General features: G+C 33.7%; 1 protein-coding gene across 1 annotated transcript; it reads right to left on the bottom strand.

The window, feature by feature from the left end:
• Nucleotides 1-2,146: 2,146 nt before the first annotated feature.
• Nucleotides 2,147-13,813, bottom strand: LOC106644594 (synaptic vesicle glycoprotein 2B). Its single transcript, XM_089595850.1, has 10 exons — nt 13,723-13,813; nt 10,918-10,974; nt 7,540-7,701; nt 7,297-7,459; nt 7,107-7,228; nt 6,565-7,033; nt 6,266-6,483; nt 6,030-6,189; nt 3,082-3,209; nt 2,147-2,907 (listed from the first exon to the last, which is right to left on the bottom strand). Exons 1-10 carry the CDS (start codon nt 13,724-13,726, stop codon nt 2,852-2,854), a joined length of 1,539 nt encoding a protein of 512 aa, XP_089451976.1. The 5' UTR covers nt 13,727-13,813; the 3' UTR covers nt 2,147-2,851.
• Between the last annotated feature and the right edge of the window lie 1,150 nt (nt 13,814-14,963).

Below are 14,963 nucleotides of genomic sequence, written 5' to 3'. Positions count from 1 at the left end.
TGTTCGCGTTTTTATTCATATCAAAAGCTTAGTAAACGAAAGTTAGCGTTCAAAACAATAATTAATTTTTTTTTCAATTTATGAACTTCAAATTAAAAAAAAATTATTTTCACGTCGTATAACTACGATCTTTTATAGATTCCTTCATACATATGTATACCATATGGAAAAGCAGTTTGCGTTATAGATTTTTGTGCTTTTATATACGTTAGACTGAAGATGCATACGCATTATGCCTTCAAAGTCTCCGATTGTTTGAAAAACACTGTTTTTCTCGATGGTCGAAAACCGGTTTTGGTGGCCCATTAAATCACTGTCACTAGATGCCGTGCGTGTTTTTCACAAAAAGCCTGGTTTATGACGTTCTTCCCCAGAGGGTCGGGCAATCTTGAAGGCTATAGGACAATAGAAGAAGAAACTGTTCAGTTAGATGGTCAGCCATTCAACAGTGGGTTTAGAGAGAAAGGAGTGCTCCAACATATTTACTTCTGAGACATAAGAACTAATTTGAGATGGGAAAATTTGGTTTTCGCACTCTAGGTGTTGTATGCGAGTCAACTAATCCAAGTATTTCGAGAAGATAAATACTAATAATTATGGATACATGGATCAAAATTTTTCGATTTATTGACTTGCGCTATTAATTAATTAAATGTAAAAAAGTTATAAAGGATAACTTTTATGCCGTATGTCTTCTTTCCTTGCAAAAAGAAAATACGTACGAACCAGGTTTCCCAAATATCGATTTATTTCGTTTGTTTTTTTCTTACAAATGAAAAAAATATCCATAAATTATATGAAAATATTAAATTTTTCACGATTTTGTTTATAAAGTCAATAACCCATATCTTAGGTCAATTGTTAAAATTGTTTGTACATAATGATATTAATATGAAAAAAAGAGAGTCTTGTAAGAATCATAAGCCAAAAAAATTATCTTGATTATACACCTATTGTAAATTCCTTGAAAAATTATAGGAGAACTATTTAATGTGCATCAATAAGATATAAAAATCTTATTCCAATTCTTTTTCTTTAAAAATATCACAGGAAAATAATAATATAAGAAAATATTTGGAGAAAAATTTTAATCTTAGAATCTTTGGAAGTAAAATTTGTGTAATACGTAAACAAAGGTAATGTATGGAATAAGTCTAATGAAATGTAATACCCAGATTTATATGTATGTAAAATATTATTATTAATCCTTATAAATTTCGGTTATTGTCAACATATATTTCAATTGTTTATACACTACACACATACATTTCGATAATACAAGCGCAACTAATATATATACATAAATTCAATTAAAATAATTGTCTTTTTTTCTAAAAAAAAACTACTACATCGAAAATATTATGGTTAAAATCGACATCAACAGTTTTTCTGTAATCTCATCGATGATCCGTCAAACACATATTATCTACCGCTTCCTTAGTCGTTCCTTAGTAAATTTTAACAATTAAGATACGTTCAATCGCAGAAAATTAACGTCTACTTGACAGTAAAACTATCGACTTTGCGAAGCAATCAATTTTTTTTTCTCTTTATGTTTAACTACCAGCAACGACTTGCTAAGTAAAACTATGCCCTGGCGTACACGCGTACGTAAAGGTACTTCAAAAGCGTATGTTTTAGTCTATCGTTTGGATTAAAAAAGAACGCCCTGCATTTCTCTATAGGCTCACATATGAAGGAAATAATGTACATCGGTAACGGCTTAACTAGTATTTATACAGCAGTAACAATAACAACGTGTGAATTTATCAACTATGCATAATGTATATATGGACTGCGAGATCGGATTTCTCGTATTATTACGCACTACTTCTCCCCGCACAAAGTACACAAGGGGACGATTATAAATATAACGTATGTACAGCGATAAATTTTAGATAATATATTATATGTATGTAACAAAAATGAGCTAAAAGCAAAGCGAGAACTGAAAGGACGACAGCTTTTTGAAACAAATTTAAAGCCGTCACCCGGCTTGATTTGCAAGAGAACTACCCCCACCCCATTTTATTTGCTTGTTTTAATACTTTGATATTTCGTTTCAAAAAGTATTCATTCACACGAGTATAGTTTTAAGAATTGTCGACTAAACGAAATAATGGTAGGGTGTACGTCATTGGTCGTGTTCTTTTTTTTTTTGTATCTTCTTGAGATAATTTTGTTTTATAGGCACTTGTAAAAAGGCACATCAACGTAGACAATACGGCACTTTATAAACTTGATTAAGAAACAATGCATCTATTAAGTCTATCAAAAAAAAAAAAAAAATACATAATTACGATTCGTTACTAAAAACGGTGAAACTAATAAATAAGCTGATTACGGTAAGCGAGCTTTGTGAAAATACTTTTCTTTACGGGAAACAGCATCAATGTTCATTGTCAAGGAACTTTGCGAGCTAAAACAAATGTGCGGCTCAAAGATCCTTCCATTTTATTCCACAAACATATCCTCAATGTCTCGACTTGTCGCAGGCAAACGATCAAAAATCAGCATCCAAACCGGTCATTGGTTCTAAAAAACTGCATCTCGCACATTTTGAACATTCTTTCAGCGAACAAAATGCGGATACGCGTACAGAGGAAAAAAAATACGGCTATCACATAGCGAATACTCGTTGAGAATTGCGTGATCCTTCCTTAACGTTATCAACGAGCTCATCAGCACATACCTTCGTATAAAAATATACATGCACATAAGTATAAAATAATGTGGACACTCGATTTTTAACAGTATAACGCCAAGAGGCCACGCTCGTACGGAAGATCTGCTAGTTAACGATTGGTGCGAAGACTCTGGCGGAGAAGCGTGAGTGTGGTATTGTTTCTCCTTAGTCGAGGGTCTCCTTTCCAGTCTTTGGCAAGAAGCACGACAGGAAAGTGCATACTGAAATGACAAAGTTTTTGCATCAGTTATTTTCAACTTGTTGCTATCACCATCGATTTTTTTGTGGTGGTAAAAAAGCATTTTATTAAAATATAAAAAAAAAAAAAAAAAAAGTGTAGTTGTAGTGAAAGTTATATTACTACTTATGATAATGAGTAAAAATAGTTTACTTACTGAATAAAAAGGAAGCAAACAAAACGATGGGGACAACGCAGGCCAGATCGATCAAGTAACCGAATACGAGATTACCCACTAAAGCGCCCAGTCGACCCATAGTCAATGATAATGCTGCTGCCATTACTCTGAAAATAAAAAGTATATATTATTAATGGTATTCAAGGAAATTGTAATGAAATTTAAAGTATGTTTATTGTTGGACGTATCAACTTTTTATAGCCGGATGTATAAGATTGCATGGGTTAAATGACCGCAATTTATCGTGCACCACAAGTGGTTGATGATATTTACTATAAGAGTGGTTTTGTAAACTACGTATAGAATCTATGGTTGTATGCACAAATAGAGCAAAGATCACAGAAGAGATAACAAGTAAATGGAGCTTTTATCTTGAAACAAGGGATAACTTGCAATTATTTTTTTGTCCACGAATCATTCTTCTAATGTTTATTTATCCATATTAGGTTGCGATTGTTTTTGAGTATTATTACTAGATTTTATTACATTTATGATATTTATTTAAAAGTAGCAAATTGGGCTTACAACTATTATAATCTACATGATAATCTCTAATTACTTTAAAAAACGGAGATATCAATTAGCTCTTGAATTATACATATGATAAATTGAAAGGAATATTTTTAAACTAACTATGATGGGTTAAACATGTTAGTGATCTATCCTTCCGGCACGTAAAGCACGCTCTGTTTAGAGCCTGTATATGTATGACATTAGATTTAAAGTACGTATATAAGATTTTGTATATGGGTTGTTTCACAAAAACTGTGGTATTTTCACGACCGAATTTAGATTTTTTTAATTTCATGTTTAGAGTTTTTTCATTATTTTTTCCAAATTATATAAAGTCTAAACTCGTCAGAAACTTCTGAGCCTGACTGCGGTCAATTATTAAAACCCTATGTCAATTTAAATGCAATTGTAAAAAAATTTTAAAAGGGTGTTAGTACGGTAACGACACACCTGTTTGTGATTGTGAAGCCCGAAGTCGGAATTTTTAATAAAACTTACAATTTATTAAGACGGTTAGGAGCGTTACGGTAATGACTGATTATTTTATCGGAAAAAATCTCTGTATTTGCAATGACACTATAAATAGCCATATTCGGATTTACGTCTGAAAAAAATGGACAGTATTCTCGTACACTCCAAAATATAAAAGGATTAATTTCCAGTGTCTAAGGATTGATCGTTTGGTTAAATTAAATCATTTGTGGCACACAATTCAAAAGTGTCAAAAGTAGGCTTTAAAAATGAAACTTCCCGCACTTAAAAAAAAAAAAAAAAAACATTCTCACAATGTTTAAACTATAAGAAAAGGTGTTTGATACCTCAAACTTTCAAAAAGTACATGTATAAAAAAATTAAAAAGTCAAAGTCCAGGCACCAGAAGCCACAGAAAATGAAATTTCAAAATGCTTCGCGTTACGGTAATGACATTTTGGCCTGTGTTTTCATGTTACGGCCATGAAAAAAAAATGTTCGGCTTGATCTCGAAAATCTATTCTGTGAAAACTGATTTACACCGTTTATAAAACGTTCCAACTTGGAATAATTCAATTGTTTTTAAACATAGGCTTCATGGAATATCGTAGTTTTTGTACTCTGACACATGTATGAGAGTTATAAACTTCATCCACTACACTTATCAAGTTGTATTTTATACTTTCCTCATATGTTCTAAGTACGAAAAACAAGTGTTAGTTTGTACGTTAAATTTTCAAAAGACTGTTCTTCTGTAGGTGGAATTACAACGTTATCCATAAGAGAAGTTCTATCAAGAAACGAAGCTTTAGCATCACACGATGTTTTAAAACACTACAAAATGTTGTTTTCACAACTTTATTATGGTCAAAAAACAGTTATAATGATGAACAAATATTTTAAAAACGTCAAATGCATTCGTTGATTTTGGTGACTCTTAATCGTGTCCACATTACTCAAGTACTATTTTATTTTATGGTAGTTTTTAGCACAACGATGTATTATTTACTCAAATAATCTGTTATAAATTAGTTTAGTACACCTTTTTAGGCATTTTCATCTAGATGGAAACATTCAACCATGCAAATTACCGCGTAAATTATTATAAGTTGCTGAAAGCAATGAACAATTTCAAAGTATTTAAGATGTTATTAAAATTTAATTACACTTTTTTTTTAAGACGTTATATACTTTTGGGACCAATGTTTTTTCAGCGGTTTTGAACAATCATCGTTGAAACTCTTAACTTTTGGGCTTAAGCCGAGCGAAATACAGCAAAAGATGACATCAAAAGAAACAAGAGAGAGGGATGAAAAGGGAAAACGAATACGTGCCAACCCATATTTTTTCCTCATAGTTATTGCTTCCACGGGAATATAATACGCTTGCTTCAAGCGTGAAAGAGCCAAAGGTCGGGACCACCCAAAAATAACGGCACTCACGTTTCCGACCTGCCTTTTACTCTTCGTTGTTTCCATCATACATAAATAGAGGTATGCATCGCATCAAAGACGAGAAAAACGACGATTCGTATTTTAACCGTACATTCAACCAAGCCGGGATTGGGTGGACGCGAATTTGTTGTAGAAATCGTTTTATAGAAGCATTATCTGTAGGGGATGGATACGCGTGACACGTGTTTGTTTTGCTCACTGCTGCAAACATATATACGATTATAAGTAAGGTGTTGCAATGCTTGCTGGCTTTGAGACTGATTTATTAATTGACAACCCGATAATTGATTATTTTTGATGCAAGTGCTATTAATATGGTAATGAAAAACAATATTTGAGCTATTAGTGACGATTAATTTACTGACTTATTTTAATATCCATACACCGTTTTTTGTTGTATTTCCAACTATCCGAAAATAAGAGACAAGAGTTTCTTGGAATCGATCATGTCAACTCTACTGATGCACTGAAACAAAGCTTCAAACTTACCTGAGATTAGTTGGGAACATGTCAACGATTACACAATACACTAGGGATATTCCCAGAGACGTGAGGGCTTCGAAAACACATGATAATACTAGATTCTGCGTCGCATTCACCACGTAATAGAATCCTACGGTCACGCATCCAGAAACGAATAGAGATACAACTGTGAATCACAAAAAGGTGATTGTTAGATTCTTGGCTGTTTTATCGCAAATGCTAAACATTCAAAGTTTACTTACTGAGAAAGAACTTGGCTCCGAGTTTGTGTACCAGAAGCGGAAGTACGATGGAGCCCGGCAAGCAGGCAAGTCCGATAAATACGGTATGTAGATAAACTGAATCGGCAATATTTGTATCACAGCCGAAAGGATCTGCATCAACTGTACCTTCGGATATTTCGGATACGACGCAGACCGATGTTGTGTTACCGGGGTATAATACTTCAAATTCTTCAAATCTGTAAACATTGGACACTTGTTTGAATCATGTTTTATTTGGTACCTTGTAAAACTCCAAAAGTAATGACTTATCCACTCACCTATTAAACAATTCCGGAAACCAGACCATAAGGGTGTAGTAGCTGCTGGTCAGGCAAAACTGGATACCACAGGCCAGAAGGGTGTTCTTCAGGTAAGGTGGCTTGCACAACTGCTTGGTGAGATCCCAGACTTCAGCGACAAGAACCTTCAGGTCCTTTCTCTTGTGTAGCTTGAGGGACCTTGTGCTTTTGTCCTTAGAGTTGGGCTTCTCCTGAAGGGATTTGACCGGATAGGTATCGGGATCGTTTCCTGTGTTCTGGGTGTAGATCCATTTGAAGACTTCGAGGGCAGCATCGGTATCGCCACACTCCAGCAGGAACTTTGGACTCTCGGGGAAGGCAAACAGCCAGAGCCCAAGCATGAGGGAAGGCAGAGCGCACACTGCCACAAAGAGATTCCACGACTTAAAGTCGTAGCTCGCCGACACATACGACGACAGGTTTAGAGGCACTATCAGCCAAGCTATCACTGAAAGAAGGTAACAAGATCAGATACCCGCTTGGTTTAACGAGAGAAGAGTATCAGGTTACGGTGTACTTACGTGGCAGCACAATGACCCCGACCGTCCAGAACATTTCCATCCAGCAGAGGATCTTTTCGCGGTACTTGGTTGGCTGAAACTCACCCAAGTATGGGAAAATGAGTCCCATGGCTCCAGTTACACTGTAAAAAGGTAATGGTCATCAAAAGTTATCGGTAAATCCCGCAAAGGTATGTAAAAAGTAGCTTACGCGAAACCATTGAAGAAACGGAATACTAGGAACACCCAGAAATACTGTACAAAGGATGACAAGATGCCGACGATACCATCCATCAGTAGGGTCGAGATGAGTACGATTTTGCGACCCTTGGTATCAGCCAGACACCCCCATATGTAGGAACCGATAACCATTCCTGTATAACGAGCAATAACATTTATGAATAAAAAGTTATTAAAAACTCACGGTGGGATGAAAAATACAACGAAAAATTACCTAGCATCGGTGATGCCGTCAACCAGCCTTTTGATGTTGAGTCCATCTTAAGATCGCATTGGGCAGCTGGCAGAACGAATGATAGAATTGTTACCCCGATAGCTGTGTCCATATAGATCAAGCCGCTGACAACCAGCAGCATAAAGTGGAATTTCCCAAATCCTGTAATACAAATATATTGCCTAAATGCTTTGATTCTCATGTACGTGTCAGATGGTTCTGATCCAAGCAGAAATAAAATCACGTGCTTGGACATGAAGTTTTTATTTGAAAACGAACTAAAAGTTATCTTTGTTTGGTAACCTGAACTTGAATTCTGACAGCCTATATTAATATACGTTTTCTTGTAAAGTCTCTTCAAGATTCGAAATACGCATTTGTCCTACTTTCGGTCAGATGTTTGACGAAATTTTTAAAAAGAACAATCATCATTCTATGATAAATACATTAAGCTTATCAAAATTTAATGTACAACATTAATCTAAGAAAATACTTAAAAGATTACGACAGAGTTCGTTGTACCAAGTTTTTGGCTAAGTAGATCAACATACCTTTATTTGGCGTGACTCATTAAAAATGAAAAAACTTGAGTCAACATTGCGTGCTATCGAAGCTTTTAAGACACGCATGAACTCATGAAAGTGGTGAATGTTTAATTGAGCCATTACGAGTTTCAACAGGCCACGGCACGCCAATCTATATAGGCTACAGTTTCTGTTTAAACAAGTTGTACAACATAGTATTGGTAGGCAGTTGATATTTGTCGACGATACACACTCATACCTACGTCACAATCGACGATCGATGTAAGAATATAAACATTTTCAAGTCGTTTTATTATAGAGTTCGCCTTGTAATCAAACAAACAGTTTTATAAGTAAATGTGGTGAGGTGATACTTTCGAAAATTCATGTATGGTTGTTCTGTATCGATTTGCTGATTTTAAGAAGGTGTATTAGATTTTTTGGCTCCTTTGGCTATAAATGAGTTAAGCTTTTGAATGATGATGAATTTTCCGTATACTTTTAAAATTTAGTATCCTTTGATGTAAATTAATGTAATATAAACAATAACTCAACTAGAGCTCTTAGATATAAACCATAATAATACTGTAATTTAAAAACTCATGATAAATAAATCAAATTCTCAGCACCGATTTGATAAAAATTTTGTATTTGAAAGCACCAAAATCATTGTGGAGGGGAATTACTGAAGAAAGATTGTAAAATGATGAGCGAAAATTTATACAACTAAATGGCTTGATTACGATCGGTTGCTCTGCTACTGCTGTTGGCAGTTTGCGACGCTTTGCTTTATCGCACGATGTACATTGCACATGGCAAATATTTGCGACGCAAAGCTGTCGGAACAAAGAAACGGAATGATTGATGGAACGATAAAAGTCGGGCAAGTGGATCGAATTTTCTTTCCGTATATTGTATGAAGAGAGCAAGGGAAGATTATAATTCGTGGAAGGATGATTGTGGATGAAGAAATACTTAGAAATCATTCAGAGACAAACAAAGTTTTGCGAATGAAAAAAAAATAACGCATACTTTTTCTCAGATGAAATTATCCATAAAGATTTGTTAGACGACGGCAGAAAAATTTTTATTTTATCGTATCCCCTGATATAATTGATTGACTTTTATCAAAAATATTTAAAACTCAATTTAAGAAATCTTTACACCACAAGAAAAGCTGTAATGACAAAATAAAATGTTCAAAAAGCTTATTCAAATATATTGATGCGGAAAGCAGTGTGATGCGATGATGATATTCTTGTAATGAAAAAGTGGATTCGTTGTTAAATTTGCCATTTTTCGTACTTCTATCTGACTCTAGAAAAATTCATTGGAAATTGGTTCAGTTCATTCCTTTTATTCAATTTTTCAAAGTTCGCTGGGTCTATTAAATGATTGAACAAAATACAAATTAATTGAGGGCTAGAACAACGTAATATGAGAACAACGTTATTGAGCACAGCGAATACATAATTTAAAGTGAACACTTAATTGTTAATTCAATGCATAATTTTGTTTAAAAATAAATGTCAAATTACAATAAAGCTGCAAATACTTTAATGGATACCAATAAAAAATTATGAAAAAATTCGTAACCCTTTTTAATTACATCTTATTACTTGCCCTACATGGTGAAGTATGCAATTCGTAATCAAGTTATTTTTACGTAAAAGTTAGCTAGTTCGTAGCTATACGAATAGTTGAATGATACCAAAAATATTGATATTAAAACCTTAAAACAACTATAGATACATTAAATTTTTTTTCAGTTTATATAGGTAGTCTTACATAAAATCTATCGGAAGTAAAATTCACTGAGAAAAAATTCAAAGTTAATAATTAAAATGTATTTGTGATGAGTAATTTTTAAAGAAGTAAATATTATTTGTGATACTTATTGTACTGGTTACGCACAACTGAAGAAAGTTTAGAATTCGTGTTATGAACTGTTCAAAACAAATACTATGCAACAAAGCTTGTTTTGCAAACACTTTGATATACATATAAATTTTCCGTGTGATGTATACTCAAGGTTTTTTTTCTATACGATTTCAACTAAATAAAACAGAAATCTTATAAAAAAGTCACTGGGCACAGTTATTTCATATGATTTCTGACTCACGGAGAAATTCATCTCGAAACTAATTTCCTCATAATTTGGATTAATTGTTTTATTGTCAATGTAGTCTCACTATTTAAACATTCGGTTATTTGAAAAAAAAATGTTTGTTAAAAATTAAAAGTATTGTAGTTAAAAATTCTGTTCTACTAAAGACATAAATTTAGTGGTTGAAAAAAGTCAACGCATACAACGATAGATACTTTGTTATTTTGTTATGTAGTCGACAAAATAGGTTATTGTTTTCGATAACATGCAGCCCATTTAATCAAATGCACACTATCGTAAGAAATAAAAAAATTCTGTCCTCAAGTCGAGTACTTCTTATTGGTATCTTCTTGTCATTAAATTTCCACAAGCTCTTACATTCATCAATTTAAACTAAAATTTTCTCGAAGTATTTGTCACTCCCAAGTATTTAATATTATCAAAAAATATTTGATTTCAACACGTAGTTATTCAAAAAAGCTGTCAAAATCCATAGTCATTATTAATCCCCCGAAATTTACTGATCTAAAGTTGATACAGCGATCAATGCGGATTATCGCTCTTGAGCACGTGCAGCGGCATCGTTACCACAAAATTCTCACCGAGTCGATAATTGATTAACAATACGGAGCTCACGAGCAGCAACTTCGCATGTGTATAGGAGCCATAATGTGGCTCTTCTGAATTGAAAAATAAATGAATGAAGGCTGTAGTATTTGAAAGATGTAGTAATGTTGATTCTCTTACCTGTGACGGTGATCGCGTGCTCGAAGTCGGCACCTCCGTCTGCCAAGAAGTCGAGCCCTAAAAGAAAAAATTGAGGAAATTTATTATATTTGTTTTAATCTAGCCAATAGTGTGTATACGGAAGAAAGTGCAACAGGGATATCGAGTGTAAAGTAGTTATGCCACACTTTTTTCAGGGATACACACAAAACCCTTATGCTTAATTTGACTGTTTTTGTTTTTAATTAGAAATTTTTATAGTATCTCTAAAATTTATTGCAAATTATTGGTACTTTTTACTGTAATTGTTAGGATAACTGCTTCACTAGGGTATTTTATATTTTCATAAAAGCCAAAAGTGTTGCGTCAAACTGAGCTTAAATTTAGTTTGTAGGTTCATTTTAAAATCTAGCATCACTTAAAAAAAATTAAAATTAGTTGTGGACGTAACTTTTTAAGTTCATATTTTAAATCTACACAGACGAGCCAAGAAACAATTTTAATCTTATAAAAAATCTTTTTACTACTAATGTTAATCAACAAAAGGCTTTTTTCACGCTTTTGTAGAGAATAAAGTAATATAACACAGTTTAAAAAAATTAGTTTTGGATACATCTTAAAAGTTTAAAGACTTGCGTAGTCAGTGTCACAAAGAAAATTATAGATTTACGAAAAATACATTTTTTAAATACTTTTATTTTGTTTGTATTTTTTTATTAAAATCTTCTCCATATTCTAATAATCGAGGAAAACATCGAAACAGATTAGAAAAATAATCATTTTGGTATATCAATAAAAGTAGTAAAAAAAAAAATGTTAATCTCATTAAAATATAGTTTTTTTGTGTAGTACAAATAACTGTCCTGATGGTCCATAAAGAAATAAACATTGAAAAACAGTAAAAAAGTGGTTATTGCCCATTGCAGTACGAACTTCATATTATACCACGAAGTTGTAAACACAAAAATTGTAGACCTTAAAAAAGTATTAATATTCCATATTTTAACGCATTTTTTAAAGATGTGTTTTATGCTTGAAAATTATAGAAAATATTTTAACCTACGAAAAAATATGTTCTTTTGCTACAGCTTATGATTTAGATTTATATCTAGCTGAGAAAAGTTGTAGAAATTCTTATTCTACATTTGATATACGTAATACTATACTCGTTTATATATAAAATTTGATCATTATGGTCTTCACAAACTAAAATAGCTAAAAACTAATGTATTAGTGCTAATATTAATAAATTAAAATAATTTTAAAAAATACTACTAATATGGTTTTTTTTTTTTATTGCAACTATGTAGTTTACGTGACTTACAGCCAAAAACTATTTTTTTTAAATATTTAATCCGTTTTAAAGTTTTATGAGGGCTTTCTTTTTTTTAAAGTGCGTACTTTTTTTAAGTACATTTTTTATTCTTCTGCTTTTTTTTTTTTTTAAATTAGGTTGGTATAAAAAAGTTGTATTTTTAATTTTTTCTGTATAGTCTGAGATGTAGGGAATCATTAAAAAAAAATCGTTCTTAAAAGTAAAGTCTAATACGAGACTTAAAAAAGTGTACCAAACTTTTGAGGTTTATTCAAAAGAAAAATTCATCCAAAATTTTTCTGTAAAACTAACAATTTTTAAGTATCAATTCAGTAAATTCGGACAAATGTTTGCTTCATAGTGTTTGGAATTGGGGAATTTCCCTTTATTTGGATATCGTAAGATATAGAAATAATATTCGTTCAATAAATGATCAATTCTTATTTGTTGAAGAAAATTTCTACAACAAAAACAAGTAGTTTTTTTAACTGCTAAGTGTATGTTTAATTAAGAAACCGATTGTCGTCTGCGTAAGGAAAAAAATCCGTTAAAAGTGTTAACAACAACACAGCGTCTTTTACATCAGATAGCGAATGAGTCAGGCGCATGGCGATTTCTGGAAATTCACAATAATTCACGCACTGACTTGACAGCCAATACTGCAGTAAGCAAGCGTTGTGCTTTCGTTTTTGTTTGCTTCGTTTAACGGAGCGGTTTTTCATTAAAAAAAAAAAAAAAATGCTATTAGTGCTGAATTTATAGCAGATGATAATCAGACATATTTTCTCAAATTCTCTGTCGTGTCATTTTTTTGATTTAGCATACCAGAAATTCATGCTCTATTAAAAATTTTTTGCTAAAAACTGTATTTTTTTCATTTGTTAAGTCAAAGACATTAATTAAATGCTGTTTAATTCAAATAAACTACAAAATACATGTGATGATAAAAAAACGTATATCATAGTAATATTATTATAATATTATCAATACTAAAAACGGAGAAAATTGTATAAAAATGTAAATAAATTTGAATTTCAACATGAATTGTAATGGATTTATAATAGTTATACAAGATTATGAGTTTGAAAAACACACAGGTTTGAAAAAGTATTTTAAAATAATTTGAAAAGTATTTGTCATTAAGCTACTTCCTTTAAAAAAAATACTAAAATTTTCGTTTTTTTCTTTATTTCTTTTCAATCGATAGATAGAATAGGTAATTAACAAGTGGTGATGAAAAATAAGAATACATGGACTAAAAAAAATAATTAAAAACTAATAATTATGACACACACACTGGGTACAGGCATTACCGATAAAGTGTCTGTAAATCAGGTGCGCAATATTAGACCTAACATCCATGATTCTCGGTGGGCGAGTCCGATGCTCTGTCGACCGAGCCTCAGCGGGCCCTTCCGAATCGTTCACTGGTTTTTTTATACATTTAAACATTTATGTACATTCAAAAAACAAAAAAGAATTTGTTTCCGAAGAGAGAAAAAAAGACTCACCCATCTCGAGATCCTTTTACGTCGAAGTATCCCGTGGTAAAGAAGCGATCGGTGAAGAATTGGGCCGCTAGGCCGTAGGACTCCTTAGCCGTGACTTCCCTCAGCCAAGACGCGCTCCCAACGCGCTGCGAGCCTCTGCTCGGTCGTCCTGCACTTTCTCGTGATCCTTGCCGCCGTCCAGGCTCCACTGCGTTCATTTGTTGCAGCTCCGACCTTTCTTCCCTCTTCCCTGCTCCTTTTTCACCCTCGCCCCTTGTTTTTTTCTTCGAATCCTCTCTCCAACACGTTCTCCCCCTCTTGGCTCGATTCCGAAAAACGATCGAGTACTAGTCAGTGCAGCGACGAGCGACGTCTCGCTTGATGACTCACCAAAAACCGAGGAGCGAATCCCGCGCGCACTCGAGAAGATTTTTTGAACGGTCCCGTGCGCCCTCGAGGACACCCGATTAACAACTGAGGTGACGAGCGACGAGCTGCCGCCTTAAAACCCTCGCCGAGATAACGCGCCTCGGGCCTCTCTCCCTCCCTCTTTTCACTACCGTCGACCGTACACTATGACTTTTCCTCTCTGCTCTCGTTCGACACTTGCTCGGCGTGTATAAGTGTACGATCGGGTGCTCGGGCTCGAGCGTATTGTTTGCTCCCCGAGTTTCTTCCTCGGGGCTTATCGGCGTTTTTGGCTGCTGCCGTGGGTTTACCTGAGTGGAATCGCTACGGTGGCCCACGGTCCAGATCTGGCCAAGCTGGTATCTGGAACAAAGAAGGGTTGGTTTGTTATTTTTCATTGGGTTTTTCATGGATTCCGTAGGTCGATTGCAGTGACTTGGAATTTGGGGGAGATTTCATACGGAAGTGCTAGAGTATACCATCCGATGATACGGTTGGGTGCTTACGTCGCCATGTTGGGGTTACGCGAATTTACTTTCACGAGCCCATTCATACATATGTACACGGTTTTTGAGCGAATTATTACAAAATGCCAGAACCTTATTGCATCATGTCGAAATTTGTCGTTTAGTGACTAACTATCACTTTTTTGCACACCATGTTTCCAGGGAACCCAAGGGTTGCCCTTACGTCGTTCTACACAAAACATTCCTCTCGCTAGTTAACAAACAATGCCGGTGAAATGTTTTATTTTTTTTTTCCACATTTCTTGTGCCACAATCAGCAATATTTGTTCAAATTTCATTAATGTGAAAATGTTGTCAGGGAACAAAAGTTGTAAAAATTTCAACACA

This window comes from Copidosoma floridanum, unplaced genomic scaffold, assembly GCF_036245765.1.
Source record: "Copidosoma floridanum isolate Cflo_tuat_1 unplaced genomic scaffold, Cflo_Japanese_pri ptg000004l, whole genome shotgun sequence".
Classification (NCBI taxonomy): domain Eukaryota; kingdom Metazoa; phylum Arthropoda; class Insecta; order Hymenoptera; family Encyrtidae; genus Copidosoma; species Copidosoma floridanum.
Note: the sequence above shows the minus strand (reverse complement) of the source record. Positions and strands in the feature narration are given on the sequence as shown.